Genomic DNA, 20,736 nt, shown 5'->3' with positions numbered 1-20,736 from the left:
TCAACAATCCTCACAAAGACAATGATTTGTAGTTCAAAAATCATAGGAGATTAAAGAAAAAGTGGTAGGATACTTGCCTAAGAGACATTTCATGGTCTCCAAGTTGGTAATAGATTATACTGACTTTGTAGAATGCTTCAGTGTTGTCATGTTTAAGTTTTGATGCTGCTTTCAAGTCACTTATTGCTTTTCCACTTTCATCAATCTGTGTGTAGCATTCTGCACGGAGTTCTCGCAACTCAGAATCCCAAATACATGTCTGTTGCAGAAGACAGACAGACACACATAGACCTTTAGTGCTAAATTGTTTAAATATGCTTTGCGAAACTTAAGGGAACAACTTGCATTTACCGTAGATGTCATTATAGAAATTGACCTTTGACGCCTCAAAGAGATCACGCAAAAAACAATTGCATGCATAGCATGTTCATGTCTTGGGAGTGGAGAGGTCACCTTGTTTATCAGCTGTATTGTTAAAAAGCTGCCATGCAAGATCTGCTCAGCTTGAGCATTTTTGAACTCCTGCTCTATTAGCTTTTGATCCCTTGCATCGAGTGATGTGCCAGTCAGCAAACCCACATTTGTGGGGGTCAAAAATTAAGGTTGACTACTAATACAAATGCAGCATGTTATGGCTGAAAAGAGCAGTCAATTTAATATGCTGAACACATGAAAACACATGATTCTGGAGGTAAAAAGATTCTTATATTGAGCCAACCTGTATGCTGTGTTCTATGGTATACAGGATCTTTAAAAATAGGTTTCCTAATGAGGAATAAATTAATTGTGTAACTAATGCTGGGCCAAGTGTGATATGATTGGAGATTTCTAATGGTGACAAGTGAAAAAAGGGATGCATGATGCAGTAATTACATGAATTCAGAGGAAAGACAAGGACAGGAGAGCTGGAAGAAACCATGCAAATAGGAGGGGGTCGGCCATGAAGAAATTTAAAAACTTTAAATCTGGGCTGGTCTAGAAGCCAAAAAGGAAAGCTAAAATAGGGCACAAGCAGCAGCGTTTTAGAATAGCTCAAATTTATACAGGGTTGCAGGATGGTGTACTGACAGATATTCATTGGAAGAAGAATGGAGAGCAGACCAAGGAAACAAAACAATCCAGTACACCAGAGCATGACCACTAAGTGTACATACAGGAGAAGTGAGAGAACATGCACAAAAAGCAAGAGAGTGACAGCAATATGGAAACAACTGCTGGAGGAAACATATACACAAACACCATGAGACTATAAGGTAATAATGCAGTTAATCTTGTCCACTGTATCTCTCACACGCATGCACAGTTCTGATGCCTTAACTTGTATCTATTGACAGCACCCTGCCCCAACACTACTGGGGCTCTTGACTTGGCAAGACCACAATTTTAGATTCTAGTTTTGGTTTAGATTCCTTCATTGCCTTACCCCTCATTAGTTCTTTAATCTCTAGCCTTACAACTCTTAAAGATCACTATGCTCCTCCAATCCTGGCCTCTTGCACAACCTAGAGAAATTTTAACTGTTCCACTAATAGAAGTCTGTGTTCAACCCCTTGCATCCTTAGCTTTATAATTACCTCCCAGACCTCTCCAATTTTCTATCCATCTCCATCTGGAAGATATGCCACAATCTGTCCTCAGGTGGCCCTATGTTAAATTGTGTTTCATAACATTCAAGACACTTTGGGAAAGGTCATCTATTAAAAAAAAAAGGCACTGCATAGCTGCATCTAGCTGACGGACTGAAGCACCCTACGCGAGGCTGGACAAACTTTCCAGGTGAGGATGACGATAGGAGATATGACGCACACCTGCCTCTTACACAGAAAGATAGGTAGGAGCAACTTAAGCAATTTGGATTTTTCTTCTCTATCACCCAAAAATTTTGCAGAGTGTGCAAGGTCCTATAAATTTCCAACCAAACATAGCAACTGGCTTCCTGCAATCCTTAGGAAAACTGAAGTGGATCTTTGTACCTCAGAGGAAAGCAGTTTAAAAGCACCCAGCTGCATATTCCTTTCAAATAGGCACCAGATAAATCAGTATAAACAAAACAGGACTAGTGACCCCATTTTGAGGTAGTTACAGCAGCTAGCTCCACAAAATGGATAAAACTTTTACATTGCTCATCACCATGCTAAGTCAGAGCTACAGCTAAATTACCCACCTATAAAACTTCTAGATTTTAAAAAAAGTGTAATAGCTTAACCTGTAAAGTGAAAGATGACTGGATAAATGCCTTGGGAGATAATGTCAGATGTTAAAATTGAGCTGATAAATGCCAGACCATCAGGCAGTAAGTTAAAAAAGACAGATGTATTGATGCAATATCACCAAGGTGAATTTGTACAATGGTTAAGAGGGGATTCTTTTAAGGTTAAGGCTATAAAATGAAAATTGTTTAAAATTGGCTTTCAGGAGTAGACATGTTAAACAAACTTACAGCATAATTCCAGAAAAGCAGCAAGCAATGCAATATGACCAAAAGGACATTTGACGGACGATGTTGAGGGGAAAGGTTTCATTCAATTCAATAGAGTGCACTGTTCCTTCGCTACACAATGTGACAAGGGTCAAAATGAGAAAATAATACATTTAATCATACTGTGAATTTCTGACTTATGAATTACCAGGTAATGGAAATCAGAGAAATGCACACTTCTGTACTGCAGAGCCCAATTCGGCACTGTACTCCTCCAGAGTAATGTTAAACTAGTGGAACAGATTACAACTAGCCAAATATACATCTTTATCTTGTAAAGAAATATAGCTAAAGCTTACCTCAATAAGAGTGTCTAGGAATTCAATTGCTGCCATGTAATCCTGGTTTTCATATGCAGTTTGCGCCTGCATAATGATCCGTTGTAGTTCATCTGCTTTAGTTAATTGGGACTTTGCTTCATTTTCTTCTTTCTCATTGGGGTTAGATTTTAGCTGAAAAACAAAAATGACAGATTCAGAGTTTAATCTTAAAAAAACCCAAGATAATCTGCACAAATTCTACTGCCTCCTGTGTCTCCACCCAACTTATACCATCAAGAAACCTGCTCACTTCAATTGTTTCCTAAACATTTAGTTCTTGGGTAGTCAATTTCTATAAATTGAAAAAAAGTGTTCTGCTGCAGTCTTTGGGATACAGCTTTTCAAATTCAACTTTTCTTAATCTAAATCTATTTGGAATTAGTTCTTACATCCCAATGAAACAAGAAAGCCAGTTCAGCATTTAGGAGTAAGGGAACCCAGAAATTTGTAATCTTGAACATTACATTCCTGCAGAGAAAACAGAACAGAACTTTATAGAATATAACAATAAATTCCACAAAAATAAAAAAAAATCCTGTAGATGACAACATATTTCTTTGTGGATGGAATGGTCACCATTTAAGATTGACAGCTAGTCTTGTTGCCAAGTTCAGCTGAATGGCGAGCACAACTCCTTTGCTCAGAAGGTGCTGCCACATTGGAGTATTCCCTGCATTTCTGATTTCTAGCTATTTTTAATCAAGTTGGCAAGTCATGTTGCAACTGTATCAGACTTTGGTCAGGCCACATTTGGAGTGCTGTGCACAGCTCTGGACACCACACGATAGGAAGGATACACTGGCTTTGGGAAGGGTGCAGAAGAGGTTTACTCTGATGTTGCCTGGATTGTAGAGTATTAACTATAATGAGAGGTTGGACAAGGGGAGCACACTGGTTAGCAGTATTGCCTCAACACATAGGCACGTGAACAACCAGGGAAGAGAGATACAGACCACATGCAGGCAGATGAGATTAGTTTAGAATGGTATCATGGTCAGCACAGATATGGTGGTCCAAATGACATGTTCCTGTGCAGTACAGGATGTATTTTCATTTTCTTCCTAATAGACATTCATTTTATGAAGAAGGTCGTAGAAATGTTTGAGGTTCACAAATACTTAAAGGAAACACCAGACATCTCAAAACACTATTCAAAAAAGGTACAATGTACAAAAGTGGCAGTCAATATGTACAGAGCAAGTTTCCACAGATAGCAACATAAAAGAATACCTATTAATCATACAAGTGTTTGAGATAAATATTACCCAGGCCACTCAGAACAACAACTCTATTTAAGGTAATGCCTAAAGATCAAATAATCAACCTTGATTTATGATCAGAATAGGATTGGACTCAGGGAAGAGCTAAGTAAACCAGAGCTGAAATACCCTGAAGCATGAACTTTTGAACTAGCCAGTCTCAAACTGAAATTAGCCACCATAACAAATCCTCAGTATTTAAACTGGGGCTTTAGTTATGTAAATAGTATACATCATTATTGCTGAAGATTGAATACGATCTGCAGAATTAGGCAAATTAGAAACAAATTACAGCATTTGATGTTACCACTAGCCTCTAAAAAGGCCTACATTTATCCCCATTCCACCCACCCCACCAAGTAAGTAAACACCCCCAAAATCTTTATTATCCAATGGGCATGGCCTGCATATTAAACCGAACATTTCAAAATAACAAAAATGCATGAATTAGTAGAGCATGACCACATGAGAGAGATGAGACACTACACTTTAAGATCAAGGTATAAACACACTATCAAAGGGACTTTAGAGGAGTTACTCACTATAGAATTCCCAGTCTCTACATGACGACCACATGTAGACAGTTGTGGTCAAAGGTAAAGCCAAGGGGGCTGGTAAGTCGAGAATTCGGCAGTAGTAATATCACAAAATGGTCAAGTGTGGAAGACTGGATTCTTTTGCTGGAAACGGTCACCTCTGTGGCACAAATGTTACTAGTGAAGCCTGGGCATGGACTGCTACAGTATTAAGTCGATGTGCAATCAGTACCATCAATCAACGGTGAACATCCCCACCTCTGACTTTACAATAGAGAGATCATCGTTGATACTAGAGCTCATACTATGGAACTAAAGCAACTGACCTTCAATAACCAAAGACATATTCTTTTGTATTAGGTATGACTCCAATCAGTGGATGGTTTTTAAACTGGTTCCCATTAACTCATTTTGCTGGAACTCCTTGGTGCCACACTATGAAGTGCTGCCTTGGCATCAAGGGCAGTCACTCTGCCCCCAAGTCCTGAATTCAACTTTGTCCACACTCAGACCAATGCAATAAAGGGGTAATGAGAGAGGAAAAGGTTTTGAATCTGAACGCACAAAGCATTCATAACAAAGTAAACAAATTTATAAGCACACCATTAAGTAAATGCGTAATGTCTGACAGCTAGAACGACTTGGCTGAAAATTGAGGGGTGTATGATGTTAAATAGGAAGCTAATGGTGAAAGTGTAGCACAGACAAGAATGACATTTATGCAGTCTTTAAAATGAACTTCATTCATTAAACCAGGATAGAAACCTATTGGATGAAACTAAGTATAAACAGAAATACTGGCTTGTGATAAAGGAACGCAGTAGTCACAGATGATTTTAGCCTAGCTATAAACTGGAAAAATCAGATTAGCAGCAGTTGCTTGAATGAAGAGTTCACAAAATACTTATAGCGTGTCAGAGCAGCAAATTCTGGAAATCAACCAGACAGCACATTTACAAGACACTATTGCATAATGTGAAAGGCTAAGTGATTAACCTCAGCAAAGGCATCCTCAAATGTGCAAAATTAAATTTGTTTGAAAAAGGGAGAAGTTATGCCTAATATTTTAAATTTTAAAAAAAGGGCAAAGATCTGGGCATGAAGTAGACCTAGCTAAAGGTGAAGGTGATTCTATGCTAGGGAACAGATCAGTAGAGAAACAGACTTAGATATTAGAAAGGGATATTTCCAGAATATACATGAAAAAATTCGAAGGCCATCACCTTGTGTTGTTAACTAAAGAAATTAAACGAAAGCATCAAACTTGAAAAAGCACAAAATTCTACAAGGTAGTAATACAAAGATAGGTGAAGTGGGCCATTGGGCCTGTCTAGTTTGTCTGTATGACCATGCTGAAAGTGAGCCAAGTTTGATTATCCACAGCTTTTGGGCTGAAAATGTTGGCAAATGCCTCAGACTTCTCTTTTACACAGATGTGCTGGTGTCCACTATCACTGAGAACGTGCATGCTTGGACACCTCCAGTTGTGTAATCAGTCCACCCCTACTCACAGTTGGATGAAAACAACTCTTAAACGCAGCTCTAAACTGTTTGTTGCAAGATTGCTTAGCTATCAAGTGCATGCTGTTTCTATAATTAGTCAAGCTTGCAATTTAGAGATAGTAGGAACTGCAGATGCTGGAGAATCTGAGATAACCAGGTGTAGAGCTGGATGAACACAGCAGGCCAAGCAGCAGAGGAGCAGGAAGGCTGACGTTTCAGGCCTAGACCCTTCTTCAGAAATGAGAAATTATCAGAAACTATTCAGAAATTATCTAAGCTTGCAATTTAATTGGGCTGAATTTTTAGGTATGTCTTGTGCTGCCCCGGTAAGATCGCCTGCACTCTTCATTAAGGCAGGGTTGATGTCCTGGCTCGAGAATGCCAAAAACATCCCACCGTAAAGTTACAAATGCAGTAGAGTACAAATCTGCTACAGCTGACAGTCCAAAGGGTGTCAGTCTCCTAGTCTTGATCTATGTCTGTTCTAAATTCATCCCATTTAAACAAGTTGGTAGTACCACATAAGATGAAGAATATCTCACTGAACATGCGACTGCATCTCCAAAAGGACTGGTGGTGGTCACTCCTACTGATACCATCACAGACACATCCGCAACAGGTGGATTGGCCATGGTCATTTCTAGTGTGTAGGTCAGTATTAGGTGATCTGTCTGGTTTCGTTACTTTGATTAGTGTGATGCAAAGAGTGGCTTAAATGTCTTCTGAAATGGACCAGTAGGAGTCAACCACATTTTAATGGGTCTGAAGTCTCAAGTCAGAACAGGCACATTGGTTAACCAGATGGATTTCTATAATTGATTCAGGGTCAACACAGATTTGCTTATAAAGTTCAGATTTAATTGATTTTTAATTTCAACAGGTGTTGAAGTGATATTTGAAGCCGTATGTCCAAAGAATCAGCCAGGACTTCTGCAAGAATAATCCAGTGATATTAACAACTATACAATGGCCCTCTTTTGGCTGACCAAAACGTTTGTCACCTCAGCTAATATGTACCAAACAGTTATTGGAGGTCTGGCAGTTTCAGGCATTTGAGAGAAGGCAGCACTTCAAAAGTTAGTATTCTATGGGTTATTAACAGCACCACATGATAGTGAGAACATAATAGGAAAACAAGGATCAATAGCATGACGCATAGTGCAGAAAGGTCAGTTTCAGTTCTTGGGGCATTTAGGGACAAAAACAAAAATCAGCACTGGAAAAGCTCAGCAGGTCAAGTTGCATCCGTGGAAAGAAGCAAAGTATTACTGTATCATCAAGTTTAGACCGGTGCTCAAATAAATGCAATTTTGGCAAGGATTTGAAAGATTGAGACAATTAGAACTCTAAATTGAATTCAAAATGGGAACAAGTTTTGGCTCAGTCATAAAAAGTACTACAAGGAGACAGAGTCTGGACAATTCTTTCAAAGACAAAACTTTCTTTCCACAATGTCTCATGGCATTTTTGGCCCAGCTTCAAATATCTTTGAATCAGTTGAAGGTAACCAGCCTCCAATTAAATCAAGCATTTAAAATAAAGCTAGCTGCTCATTCCAGTACATAGAACTGCATTCAGTCAAGTGCGATTAAAAGAACAAACATCTGCTTGGCATATCTGACCCTATCAAATACTCAAGACTTGCTCCTCTTGCAATCAAGAGAATCAAATAATGGAAACTTCAAGATCCCAGTTTTCCCCAAGTGCTTTTTTTTTTTAAAAAAAGAGCTCTGAAATTCAAGTGGTCATAATTACCCAAATCTAATTTTTCCCCAGAGGTCATTAAAACTGTTGTGATACAGTCCTATACTACATGTATATCATTTCTTCCTTTCTCCCCCAACCAAAAGACATTGCTGAACAAGTGGATGTTATGATCATTTGATGGCTTTGTCATTTCATCCTGAGCTGAAGCACAAATTACTACATTTGTTATTTCAATTTGACAAGCTTCCATGGTGGGATTTGAACTCACTTTTGGAATACCTGCCTACCATTATAACTGCTGAATTTATTGGTTGGCCAATATTAAATTAGTACTTGCTTATTTAAAAAGCAAGGAAAAAAAAATCTTAAAGAAACATCTGTACCATTTTGGATGCATTAAGCAAAGCAATTTGCACAGTATTACAACATATCTATGAAACATTTTATGCTACTGCTTCATCTTAAGAAGCTTGTCCTACACCAGCCTTCTGCTTGTAGGAAAGTTGATATGCAATGCATTCAATTTTAAAAATGAGTGCTGAAGCACAATAACAACCAAACTTCAACAAATGCCTTCCAAACTGAAGGCCTTTAATTTGATTAAAACATTAATGCACTGCACACTAGTTTTGCACGTTCATGCAAGTCCCCCCCCGAAGAAATACAACTTTCTAGACAAAGTCCAGCACCACAGGAGGGTCTGAGGACTATGGAACCGGTGTTCAAATCCAAGTGCAAAATATTTGGACATTGTCACATGTCACTTAGGTGGTATATTGTAATAAGGATGTTTTTAATGCAGTGATCCATCATGAGGCTCTGTCCAGGAAAGGTAACTTAACCATTATATTTACCACCATTATGCAAGTGTTGCAATGCATTACAGTACATTGTTCAGAGAAAATTCTATATTTCTGAATGAAATAGAGAAACAGGTAGAAAGTTTGCTTGGGTCATATTTGGCATTCTAGTTTAAAAAGTGTGTAGACTGTCCTTGCTGAAAACAGTAAAAGCAATCAGAGCACCTGCACCCCTCTGTTAATGAGCAGGCAGGTCGGCTTTGAAATCAAGATGATACTGGTTTTTGAAATTTCAGCTTCTGCAGTTATCAGCTGTGGCAATTTGGGATGCTTGGCCAAGTTCCAAAAGCTGCTGAGTACTCACAGACTAACAGTTGTCCAAGGAACCGGACGAATCTTGAGTCTGTAATAACATTCAACTTGATATAATGTGGTTTCAAGGTAGTTGGTTGTTTACAAAAAACATATAGCCACTTAAAAGAAGACGTTTTCGCAGTACAGGAAAGGTTGAGCAGGATCAGTTCATACTGATTTTAAAAAGATTGAGAAGGGATCTTTTTAAATACACAAGTTCTGAGTAGACATGACAAAAAGCACAAACTGAGATTTGAGATAACAAGGTTTAGAGCTCCACCCATCTGCTCCTTTATCCACCTTCCACTCCCCCCCCCCCCCCACTTATTTCAGAATCCCCTTCCCCTTCCCCATTTCTGAAGGGTCCAGACCCAAAATGTCAGCTTTCCTGCTCCTCGGCCTGCTGTGTTCATCCAGCTCTACACCTGGTTATCTCAGATTCTCCAGCATCGGCAGTTCCTACTGTCTCCGAAATGGAGGTTTGTCCTTGGTGGGGGGCATATTTGCAACTAGGGTAGTCTTAAAAAAAAAGTGTTTTTCATTGAAGACAGACCAGAGAACTTTCCAACAAACTGCAAATCTTTGCCTTTTTTTCCTTAAACCTGAGCTGTGAAATCTATTTAACTCAGCCTTGAATATATTCAATGAACCAGCTTCCACAGCTCGAGCCATAGAATCAGAGGACTCCTAACAGTGAGGGAGTAGGCCATTTGGCCCATCCAGTCCACACCAACTCTCTGAAGAGGATACAACCCAGACCCACCCCTACTAACCGATCCCTGTAATCCTGCATTTCCCATGGCTAATCCACCTAACCTGCACATCTGTGGACTGTGGGAGGAAACCTGAGCAAATCCATGCAGACAGAGAATATACTAACTCAACACAAACAGCAAAAAATTTAGACTTAACAGATCTTTATTAAATTTACAAGGAAGTCAAGGATTTAAGGAGAGCAAGCAGGAAATCCAACTTAAGGCCACAATCAGATCAGCATTATCTTCTTGATTGACACAATAGGCAAGGGGGACCAGATAGGATCCTAACAGGAGCAGGAGACTGTCAGACAATCGAACTTGGGGGAATGCCTCCAAAGTTAGCACTCTTCAGCAGAACCTGTTACTTTTAAGGCATGCACAAAAGCCAAATTAAGTCTACAGTCTCAACTTTATTGGCCTTGTAGATGAAATCACAGCACCATTGGATGTTCATGGCTATGATAACCTAGTTAATTACAGATTTGTGATCTGTTATCAGCATCTAAAATGGTTTTAATAAAAATAATAATCTGATGCCCTAAACCCAAGTGTTACCGGTGTCATTAAAATCCAGTGCTCTGGTTTCCATTATAACATCAGAACCAAAGGAAATCTAAAATAGAGACACTTATACAATGCCAAGTTAAACATCTGGTTTATTAGCATATCTACTCTCTCTACATTCAGATCCACACCACCCCCAAGTTGATGTTCTAACAAATTTTAAGCAGAACCATCATTATTAGAACCATTGATTTTTTTAAAATCCTTTTTTGTTTGGAGAGGTGAACTGTGAACAGAAACCTGAAAGATGACCTGTGGACTGTGAGCAGCAGCTGGTGTTATAAAATAAAACAAACAAGCTATTTGTTTGAAGCCAGGCCTGAAAGTCAATTCAAGATTGCTCTTTAAAAAAGTACTCTGCAGGTACTGTGAATCTGGAGAGGCTTTATGCTTAACCAGAGAGATGTTTCACTATTAAGATGAGTAGCTGGGAACTGGTGTCAGCAAGTCTGGAAGAGAACACTATCAAAGAGGAACAGGAGTTTTTTTGTGAACTGTGGCGTGGGTGGGATTCGATTGTTGATGCTCCAGAATGAAGATTTGAAATCTCTGTCTAACCTCCCATTGTAAGAAAGTTACTGGAAGTTCAGTGATGAGAAATTAAGTTACAAATATTACTGAACCTCTGAAATGAAAAAAGTAACACTGACCAACACCTCCAGGAAAAACAAAATCAAGAGATATCCTATGTCTTTATGAAACACATTACAAAAGCCGCTTAAATAATCTGGCCAATTGTTATTTTTCTTTAGTCAAAAAATTATCCCTCAACTGTTGATTGGTCTGTCTTGTTTGTGAACAGGTATAAAAAAAACTAAGGTTATAAGGTTTATATAATGAACCATATTCTAACATCAAACTGTGTTCCATTTAATTTATAATAGTGACCTAAGTATTTTAAAGACAAGACAAAAACCTGGTATCTAATATAGATCACTCAACGTCTAGGGCTAGTCATTCAAAAAGCCTGCTTAGGAACCATATACAAGTCACTTTATAGGACCAGCATCCATCTATGTCATAGCTAATGTCGCAGGCCTTCACGATGTTATGTGGACACGAGAACTGGATTTCACTGGCAGGTCAAGATGTTGTGAAGTACAGGATTCAATTCAGATAATCAGCACCCATAATCAATAATTTGCTAATTTGAAGCATTAAACAAAATTAGTAGGTCATCTTGAATACAAAATCCTTTCTAAAATCAAGCTTTTTGGACTTGGATAAAGAACTGCAACTGCATGGGACAAAATTCTAACACTACTTGTGACTTCCATCAAGTTTTGTAACCAGGCAGAGACTGAAAGTAAACACTGGCGGAAGAGCTAGAAGAAAATTTTGTTGTTAAATTCTTCAGCATGCAGAGTATTTGTGCATGAGCCATTAATTAATTACAAGGTAGTAGAAAGAAAAAGAGATTGCACTCTGACAGATTCAATCTTTACAAGTGGTGCAAGACGTTAAACAGTGTAGGACTTTTAAAAGGTGGTTCCAGGGACTTTCAAAGGTTGTATGATTTTTAGAGGTTTTGTAATCAAGTTTTCACCCTCCATACTTATCAAACTAGGATACTTCCTGGAGAGAGAAAAAGCACTAAAGCATCTTTAAAATATCACCTCTAAATTTGGTCAATACACCAGCCTTGGCCTAATAGTAGCACTCCTGTCTCAGAATTGAGACGAGAGCACAACTAGAATTGCCCATGGTGTAGATTTTCTAAAAAAGTATTCCAATGAAGAAAGAGACACTCACAATAATTGCATACAATTCAAGTGACATAACAGTATCTGAGGAGGAAGGGAGCGAGAGAATCCTGCTGGCATTTACTCCTCAAATAGCAAAACAAAAACACCGCTAATTTAGCAGTTATTTTCGGAACCTTGCCATGTAAAAATTGGCTGAAACATTTTGTTTTAAGTAAAGCAATGACTGTACTTTATAAATTAAGCAGTTATCTTCAAACTTGAGATGCAGTGGTGGTGAAAGGCACTGTAAATGCAGTTTATTTTAACTTTAATCTCAAAAAAAGGGGTTTTGCTAGCAAGTTAAAAAAACACATCTGAACTGTTCCATGCTTGGGTGACAGGGATGAAATGCTGTGCAGAGGCCAACTGAGCATTTCTGCTCCAGAGTTCTTAAACTGGTATGAATGTGGTCAGTGGTGTAGAAGTTCTAAAATCAAGATTACCAATTTAAAGCCAAAAAGCAACTTGGTCTATATTTGTACAAACTTACCACTTTCTTGAAGTCGTGTTCTGCTTCATCCAATTTCCCTTGTTTTAGCAGCAAATTTCCCCTCTGTAACCTAGCCTAAATATAACAAAGATCATTTCTATTTATCCAAAACATATGGCATTACCATCAGCACAATTCTGTGCAAGGCCACCTTGCTGTTCAACAGAAGTAATAAGAATGTCATAGAATGTTACTTACAGACGTGAAGTCTGGTTTCAGTTCAATAACTTTACTCAGGTCTGGGAGAGCAGATTTTGATTTACCCATAGCCAGATAGACTGTGGCTCGCCTATAATAGGCAACATAGTTATCTGGGTCCCCATCTGCAAATGAAAACAGAAATCATGATTGCACCAAGGTTTCTCCACACCCCCCGCCACAAAATATACACCAACAACCCAAACCTCTTAAGAAAAACACAATCCACATGTTGAAATGGTTGTGTACAGCTGTAGCACAGAAACCTCTTTGCAATCTCTTCAAAGAAGAACTTGGTTCAGTAACAAAATGTCTTAGATGCATATGTCTCTTGTATCTTAGATTACACACATGTGTGAAGCTGCACAAATTGGACAGGTGAGGAGGATAGTGAAATTAGTATATGGTCATGATACTTCTGAATGTCTTGTATGCTGACCAGGCAGCAAAACTAAACCATGTACTTAAAGGAAGCAGCAAAATTGCTAAAGCACACAAGGCAAAATAGTATTGAAAACTTTAAAAACTGGATGGAGGAATATAATGGTGTTCCTCAAAAAGTCAGCACGAGGGCCAGTGACTATTTCATACTGTTGACCCATACTTGGATTCAGCAAATATTGTTTTCAAATGAAAAAAACTTAGTTCTAATGAACAAGGATCATAACAGACTTTATAGACAGGTAACAATGGAAAGCGTAAAGTGATATAGTTTATGGGAAGCATGGAAAGGAGCACAAACAAACAAAAATATACACAATTTAAGTGCAGAAAAAGATTTGGGAATTTATGCACACAAACCTTAGATGACAAGGCAAGACAACAGTAAAAAAAATTCAAACTGTTTTTAATCAAGCAATAGAATCTAAGAAAGTCATTCCAATCTTTGATTGGATAGTTAGGCAGCAGCTAACATATTGTGTTCAATTCTAGGTGTGATGTTCAAGAATGACAAGACTTTGAAGTTTCGCTAGAATGGAACCAGAGTAGACTTTCAAATGTCCTTGGAGACTAGAGTAGATAGTGTTGTTCTCTTTAGGAGTAATGGAGGTTCAGAAACAGATTTACTGTTTACAATCATAACTGGTTTTCAAACCAGTGAATTATGCAGACAGTCTGATAACTAATCCGATAAGTTTAAAAAATATCCAACCTCAAACTTCATTCACTGCATGGATGCTGCCTGAGCCAATATAATTTATTAAGAAAAACAGATGTACATTAGCAATATCTTGACCAAAATGAAACAGTGTTAAATGGCAGACAAATATTAACCAATATACAGAGAAACGACAACTCAAAAGCTAATTAATCCGACAGTGGTCTCTTGCTTTTTGTAAGAGCAAGCAAAAAGCATCTGTCAACTTAAAACTATTCAGGTGTCTACTTCAGACAGAGCATGGAGGCTAAGCATCTGCCAACAAAGCAGATATTTTTAAAAATGAGAACTGGAGCAAGCCATTCAATTGGATTGTGACTGATCTGTACCTTAATTCAGTCTACCAACCTTGGTACTGTAAATCTGGATATATCCTGCAAGAATTTAATAAGTTGCAATAGATGCCAGCCATTCACCCTAAATTACTTGCATAAATTAGGAGACCTAATCTTGGATTGACCACAGGCCTTCAAGATTGTGCCTGATGAGATCTCCCTGCTTCCTTCAGCATCCTGGGATAGGAAGCTGCAAAGCCACAAAGTCCTAAAAGATTGGAGAATAGCCTATTTTGTTCCTTTAAGGGCAACAGGGATAATCTAGAACATTATATACAAGCAAGTTTAGTGGTAGGAAACTATTGGAGAGGATTCTTAGAGACAAGATTTACTCGCATTGAGAAAAATGGACATTAGGGATGGTCAGCATAGCTTTATGGTGGGTCAGTCTTGTCTCAACTTGATTGCCATTGCTTGCTTTAAAAAAAATCAATTATTGATCAGGGTACAGTAGTGGATGTCATCTATGTGGACATTAATGTATTGACAAAGACCAGCCTACCAGGAGGGGCCCAGAAGATTAAGTCACAGGGGATTCATGGAGTCAGTAAGGGGATGCAAAAGAAAAAAAAAAGTTGGCGTGACCATAGAAGAGAGGATAGCTCTGGGGTAGTAGGAACTGCCGATGCTGGAGAATCTGAGATAACAAGGTGTAGAGCTGGATGAACACAGCAGGCAGAGCAGCATCAGAGGAGCAGGAAAGCTGACGTTTCGGGCCTAGAGCCTTCTTCTGACTGGAGTCTGTGATCAGTTATGCTCTGAAAGGATCTGTTGGGGATCTCAATTTAAAAAAAAAAAGACTTGGATGAAAAGGTAGGTGGTCCAATTAGTAAATTGAGATGACAAAATTTGGTGTTGTGGAAAGTCAGGAAGGCTATCAAAAGGATACAGACCAGTTGGAAAGTTAGGTGGAGAAACGGTAGATGGAGTTTAATCTGGACAAGAGTGAGGTGGTGCATTTTGGGAGATCAAATGCAAGAGGAATGGAATACCCTTAGGTGCATTGATATTAGAGGGATCTAGCTCCCTGAAAATAGCAACACAAGTGGATAAAGGTAGCATAAGGTAGCTTAAGGCATACTTGTTATCATCAGTTGGGGCACTGAGTGCAGATGTTGGCAAGTCATGCATATCTGTAGAAGAAAAACCGAAAGAACTGCGGATGCTGTAAATCAGGAACAAAAACAAAGCTGCTGGAAAAGCTTAGCGGGTCTGGCAGCATCTGTGAAGGAAAACAGAGTTAACATTTCGGGTCTGGTAACCTTTCCTCAGAACAGACCCGAAATGTTAACTCTATTTTCCTTCACAGATGCTGCCAGACCCGCTGAGCTTTTCCAGCAGCTTTGTTTTTGTATTTGTAGAAGACTTTAGTTAGGCCACATTTAGCATAGTATGTACTGGTCACCATGCTATAGGAAGGATGTGGAGGCTTTAGAGGGGGTGCAAGAGTTTTACCAGGTTGTTGCCCGAATTGGAGTGTATTAGCTCGAAGAGAGGTTGGACAAACTATAATGTACACTCAAAAGGGTCTAGCTGACTTGCTTAATGAACATCTTTGACTCATAGGATGAGGGGATCACTAGCTAGACATATTGTCTATCCCTAATTACCCAGAGTGCAGTTCAGAGTCAGAGTCAAAGTCAATTACATTGCTGGGGATCTGGAGTCATAGGCCAGGCAAGGCAAGGAAAGGAAGGATGGCAATGGACCAGATGGGTTTTTTTTGACAATCATTTCACCAGTTCTTAATTTGACTGCTCTTTCTAGGCACCCCTTGAAATTTAAATTTGCTCAAAAAAAGTTTGCAACTACAGAATTTTAAAAACATGCTAATTTGCATAAATTGAAGTTCTAGACACCTGCTCATCCAGCAAATGCTATGGCATACATGTTCCTTACCTTTTTCCAATGTTTTATCAAGCCTCTTTCTCCATATTATTAGCATGCACAACAAAAAGTAGGTCCTCAAGTCACACTATTTGAGTGGAAGCTGTTCCATTGTTGATTTCGTGATTTGTGCAGTAAGTTGTGCATTGTGCATGTTATCAATAACATTTTGTTTGAAAGAAAGTACAATTAGTTGAACTGAAAAACGTAGAACAGGCCACTCAGTCCACCGTATCTGTGCTGACCTTGATGCAATTCTAAACTAATCCTATTTGCCTGCACATGGTCTGTACCCTTCTATTCTCTGCCTGTTCATATCTATCAACATGCCTCAAACATTTCTATTATATCTGCTTCTACCATTTCCTCTGGCAGCACGTTACAGACACCTATCACCCTGTATGAAAAGATGCCTCACATCTTTAAACTCTTCCCCTCTCACCTTAAAGCTAGTATTTTGGTATCTACCCCCTATTATTTGGCATTTTCATCCGAGCAATACAACAGACTATCCACAGCTCTTAATTTTGTACTCTTAGGTTGAGGAGCAATCTTCAATACTCAAGTGAAAACAAGCCAAGTTTGTCCAACCTCTCCTTGGACCAGAACTTGCACACACTACTCCAGCTGCAACATGACTTGCCAACTTTTATACTCAGTTCTGAGCAATGAAGGCAAGTATGCCATAAGCCTTCTTTGCCACATTATCCACTTGTGTTGCCACTTTACAGGGAGCTAAAGTCTGGAGTTGATCGTGAGTTCAGTGGAAGGGAAAAAAAAGTTTGGTTTTTACTAACAATATTTAGCTTATTGGTGAGCATTTCAAGTTTTTAAAATGTAAAGGCAAGTTTCTGTCTAGATCCTGTATTTCTTTTCATCCCTTTTCTTACAAAAATCTTGTTTAGTAAAAGATTGATATTACTGTATATCAAGGAGAAATACAGCAAACTGTTCAAAGTGGGAATTCTACAAGTGTAGAAAACAACGTTACTGAATTCTTGACTGAAATATTCTAGATAGCAAATCAGGTAATGTTACAGCTGTAACATAGGAGATGCTGGACATAAGGTAGCCCACAGCAAGCACATCTGTAGCAAATGTTTGCAGCTTCGGCAACTTCAGATTAGAGGAGCTAGTCTGAGCTCACATGCTGTGCCACTTCAGCAAAGGGAAAGTTACCTGGATACTTTGCTCCAAGAGGTGGTCACACCACTTAGATTAGGTCATTCAAACTTGGTCTATGATAATAGGTTGGTCTGATTGTAGGTGAGGCAAGTATGGGGACTCAAGGGACAGCCACCGTCCCTGCAATTGTTCAAGAGTTGTGACTTGTTGCAAGCTGCGTGAATGATTGTGAGGGGTGCAGGGATAAGCAAACTGACCGTGGAACAGGAAAGCATTCAAATGCAAGGAGAAAGTACGTACAGTGATGGAAGGCAGTAGAGCTGGGGGGTTAAGATGAAAATAACTATACTTTTCTCTGTAGCTAAGAGCATGACTCAAAAAAGGTTGCTTGCCTGGTGAGGGTTAAGGACATTGAAAAGTTACAGGGGAACTTGAAAAGGATCCAATTATTTTTGTCCTATATTATCTGTACCCAACATGGAAGGAAGATTCTGCTAAAAAAAATTGAAGAGCTAAATTAAAAAGTAGAACCTCCAAGGTAAATCAAAGTTAACCCCCTTATTCAAGAGGGAGAGGGAAGGGAAGACTAAACAAAAACATAACTAGGCCAATTAGCTTAACATCTGTCACTGGGAAATTGCTACAGTTGATCTAAACAATACAATCACAGGGCACTTAAATACATAAAAATCAAGCAGAGTCAGCTCATCTTTATGAAGAGGGAATCATGTCTAACAAATTTATTAGCGTTATTTGAGTGGTAACAAGCAGCATAGATAAGAGAAAACCTGTAGACTTAATACATTTGCACTTCCAAAGGCTTGACAAGTCTATTTAATAAGCCAAGGGCTTATAAGTAAAGATAATAGTTGAGTAGTAGAATAACATGGAGGATTGGCTAACTAATAGAAGATCCAATTGAGATAAGTGGGAATTTTCAGATGTCCACAGATTCATAGAATCTTAAAATCACTACAGTGCACAAGAGGCCATTCAGTTCATGGAGTCTTCATTGACTCTCCAAAGATCATCCCATCCATTTCCACCCCCACTCCCTATTCCCATAACTGTTCATTTACCCTGGTTAATCCACCCAGCCTGCACATCCCAGGACACTACAAACAGTTTCAGCATTGCCAATCCACCAAACCTGCATGTCTGGACCATGGGAGGAAACTGGAGCACCCAGCAGAAAGCCATGCAGATATGGTGAGAATGTGAAAACTTATGTGGACTTTGAATCCAGGTATCTGGTGCTGCAAGGCCTCAGTGCTAGCCACTATTCATTACCCTGTGTAAAGAAATGTTTCCTGTTATCAGTCCTAACCTGTATCCTGAGATTCCATCTTCTGGTTCTAGACGCTGCAAGGCAGGGAAAGTAGTATTTTCCTTTCAACATGGCATTTTCCTCTCAACATGGCATTTTCCTCCTAAATTCCATGGAGCACAAGCCCAAACATCTCTATAACTGTAATTAATAGAGTGCCACAGGGATCAGTGCCACGACCATGATTACTCACAATGACTTGGATAAGAGAAGTAAGTGTAGTATCAGCAAGTCTGCAGATGACAAAATAGATGGGAAGGCTTGTAGTGAGCATGACATGAGAAGTCTATGGTGAGACAGACAAGCTAGGTTTTTGGGAACAAAAAAACACTTGACTGATGGAATATAATTTGGGAAAAATGGGAGGTTATGCAATTTAGCAGGAAGAGCTAAATAGGTACAGGCTGCAGAAAGCTACAGTACAGAGACATCTGTGGGTACGAGCATGAATCATAAAAAGTAGCAACCATGTTCAGGAGGCAATAGGGAAGAGAGATGAGTGGTGAATCCATGGAATTTTCTACACAGAAGGCTGGAGTCCAAGTCATGGAACATATTCAAGGAAGTTTTTGCTTTTGAATTATCAAAGGCTTCAAAAAGAACATGGGGAGAAAGACAGGATTTTTTTTAATTTTTATTTTAAATTCTCTCAGAATGGGGGCATGCTTCCAACCCCTAACATTAGGAGTCAACTACACTGCTATGCGTCTGCAGGCCAGACTGGTTAAGGATGGCTGTTTCCCCTCCCTAAAAAGGGCATTAGTGAGCCAGACGGTGTTTTTCTGACAATCAACAGTGGATTCACAGTTATCAGATTCTGAATTCAAATATAGGATAGAGTTAATCTTAATCAATGATCCTCTTTATGCTGGGACTATTAAAATGAGGTAGACCATAGCTAGAGTATTCTGTGCATTTCTGGAATCCAAATAAAAGGATCAATGAACTCAGTTGGCTGGATGGTTGGTTTTCATTGCAAGTGATGTGAACAGCATGGGGTCAACTCCCACACCACCTGAGGTTACCACGAAGGAATCTCCTTCTCAAACTGTCCCCACACCGAAGGGGTGAAGCAAAACCACCAAGTCAGCTCTATTGAGAGCAGCCCTCTGGGACTATGGCAACTTTACCTGAAAGAAGGGATATGATTACACTGGAAAGCATGCAAAAAAATTTACCAGGATGTTGCTTGGGCTGGAGTTCTGGTTACAAAAGAATTGTGGGTAGACTGAGGTGGTTTCCCTGGAGCAGAGGAGAAAGAAATTGGGATCTATTAAATTTTAAAGGGGCATGGATAAGGCAGACAGGAAGGAACTTCTCCCTTTGGGGACCAGAGGCATACATAAAGGTAAAGGCAAGAGGTTGAGAGGGAATGTCAGGAAAACCTCTCATCTAGAGGATGGTGGGAATGTGGAATTCTGTCTACAAGGGCAGTACAGGCAGAACCTCAACTCTTCAGTAATTAGATGCTCATTTGAAGTGGGCCACAGCCTTGTATGCCTTGACAAGTGCTGGAAGATGCCATTAGAATAGTTAGGTGCTTCATTCTGACCAACAGACTCAATAGGCTAAAGGTCCTTTTTCTATGATGCAGACAGCTATGATTCCACCATATTGAAAGTGGTCAGCCATTTGAGAAGAACATGAATTTCTTCTTAGTGTAGTAAATCTATGGACTTTTAACATAAGGGATTGTAAAGGCTGGTCATTAAGTGTTTTGAGAGATAGATGTCTATTCAAAGGAATCAAGTGTTACAGATAAGGCAATAAAGTGGAGCTGAGAATCATCAGATCAGCCATGATCTCACTGAATGGCAGAGCGGACCCCCAGCCAAATGGGCTACTCTTGTTTATACATCTAATGGTTTTATGAAAATGTGGAAACTTGAATATTGTTGAAAAGACATTTGGTCAAAGTTCATCGCATTTCAGGATATTTCAAGAATCAAGATTTTTTTAAAAATCAGGTCCCATAAGAGATTATCAGATAATAACTCTGTGGCACCCCACAAGTCAAGTTCTTGGACCCCAGCTATTCACTAATACATTAATGATTTAAATTTGGAGGAATATATGCAATACCTCCAAGTTTGCAGATGACAAAACTGGGTGGACAATGCAGAGATGCTTCAGCGTGATTTGGACAAGTTGAGAGTTGGTAAATACATGTCATATGAAGTCACTGAACAT

The 20,736-nt window shown here is 39.1% G+C and overlaps 1 protein-coding gene across 2 annotated transcripts in view; it reads right to left on the bottom strand.

The window, feature by feature from the left end:
• The window catches only part of dnajc3a (DnaJ (Hsp40) homolog, subfamily C, member 3a), a 60,229-nt gene that overhangs the window by 15,337 nt on the left and 24,156 nt on the right, over window positions 1-20,736 (bottom strand). For both annotated transcript variants that reach the window (XM_048597610.1, XM_048597611.1), the window contains exons 3-6: window positions 12,714-12,838; window positions 12,516-12,590; window positions 2,779-2,931; window positions 78-259 (exon numbers count right to left, since the gene is read on the bottom strand). In XM_048597610.1, the coding sequence (XP_048453567.1) occupies window positions 78-259; window positions 2,779-2,931; window positions 12,516-12,590; window positions 12,714-12,838 (535 nt within the window). The remainder of the gene's footprint in view (window positions 1-77; window positions 260-2,778; window positions 2,932-12,515; window positions 12,591-12,713; window positions 12,839-20,736) is intronic.

Source organism: Rhincodon typus, chromosome 6 (genome assembly GCF_021869965.1).
Source record: "Rhincodon typus isolate 14 chromosome 6, sRhiTyp1.1, whole genome shotgun sequence".
Lineage (NCBI taxonomy): Eukaryota > Metazoa > Chordata > Chondrichthyes > Orectolobiformes > Rhincodontidae > Rhincodon > Rhincodon typus.
The sequence above is the reverse complement of the archived record's forward strand: the minus strand, read 5'-3'. Positions and strand labels throughout refer to the sequence as shown.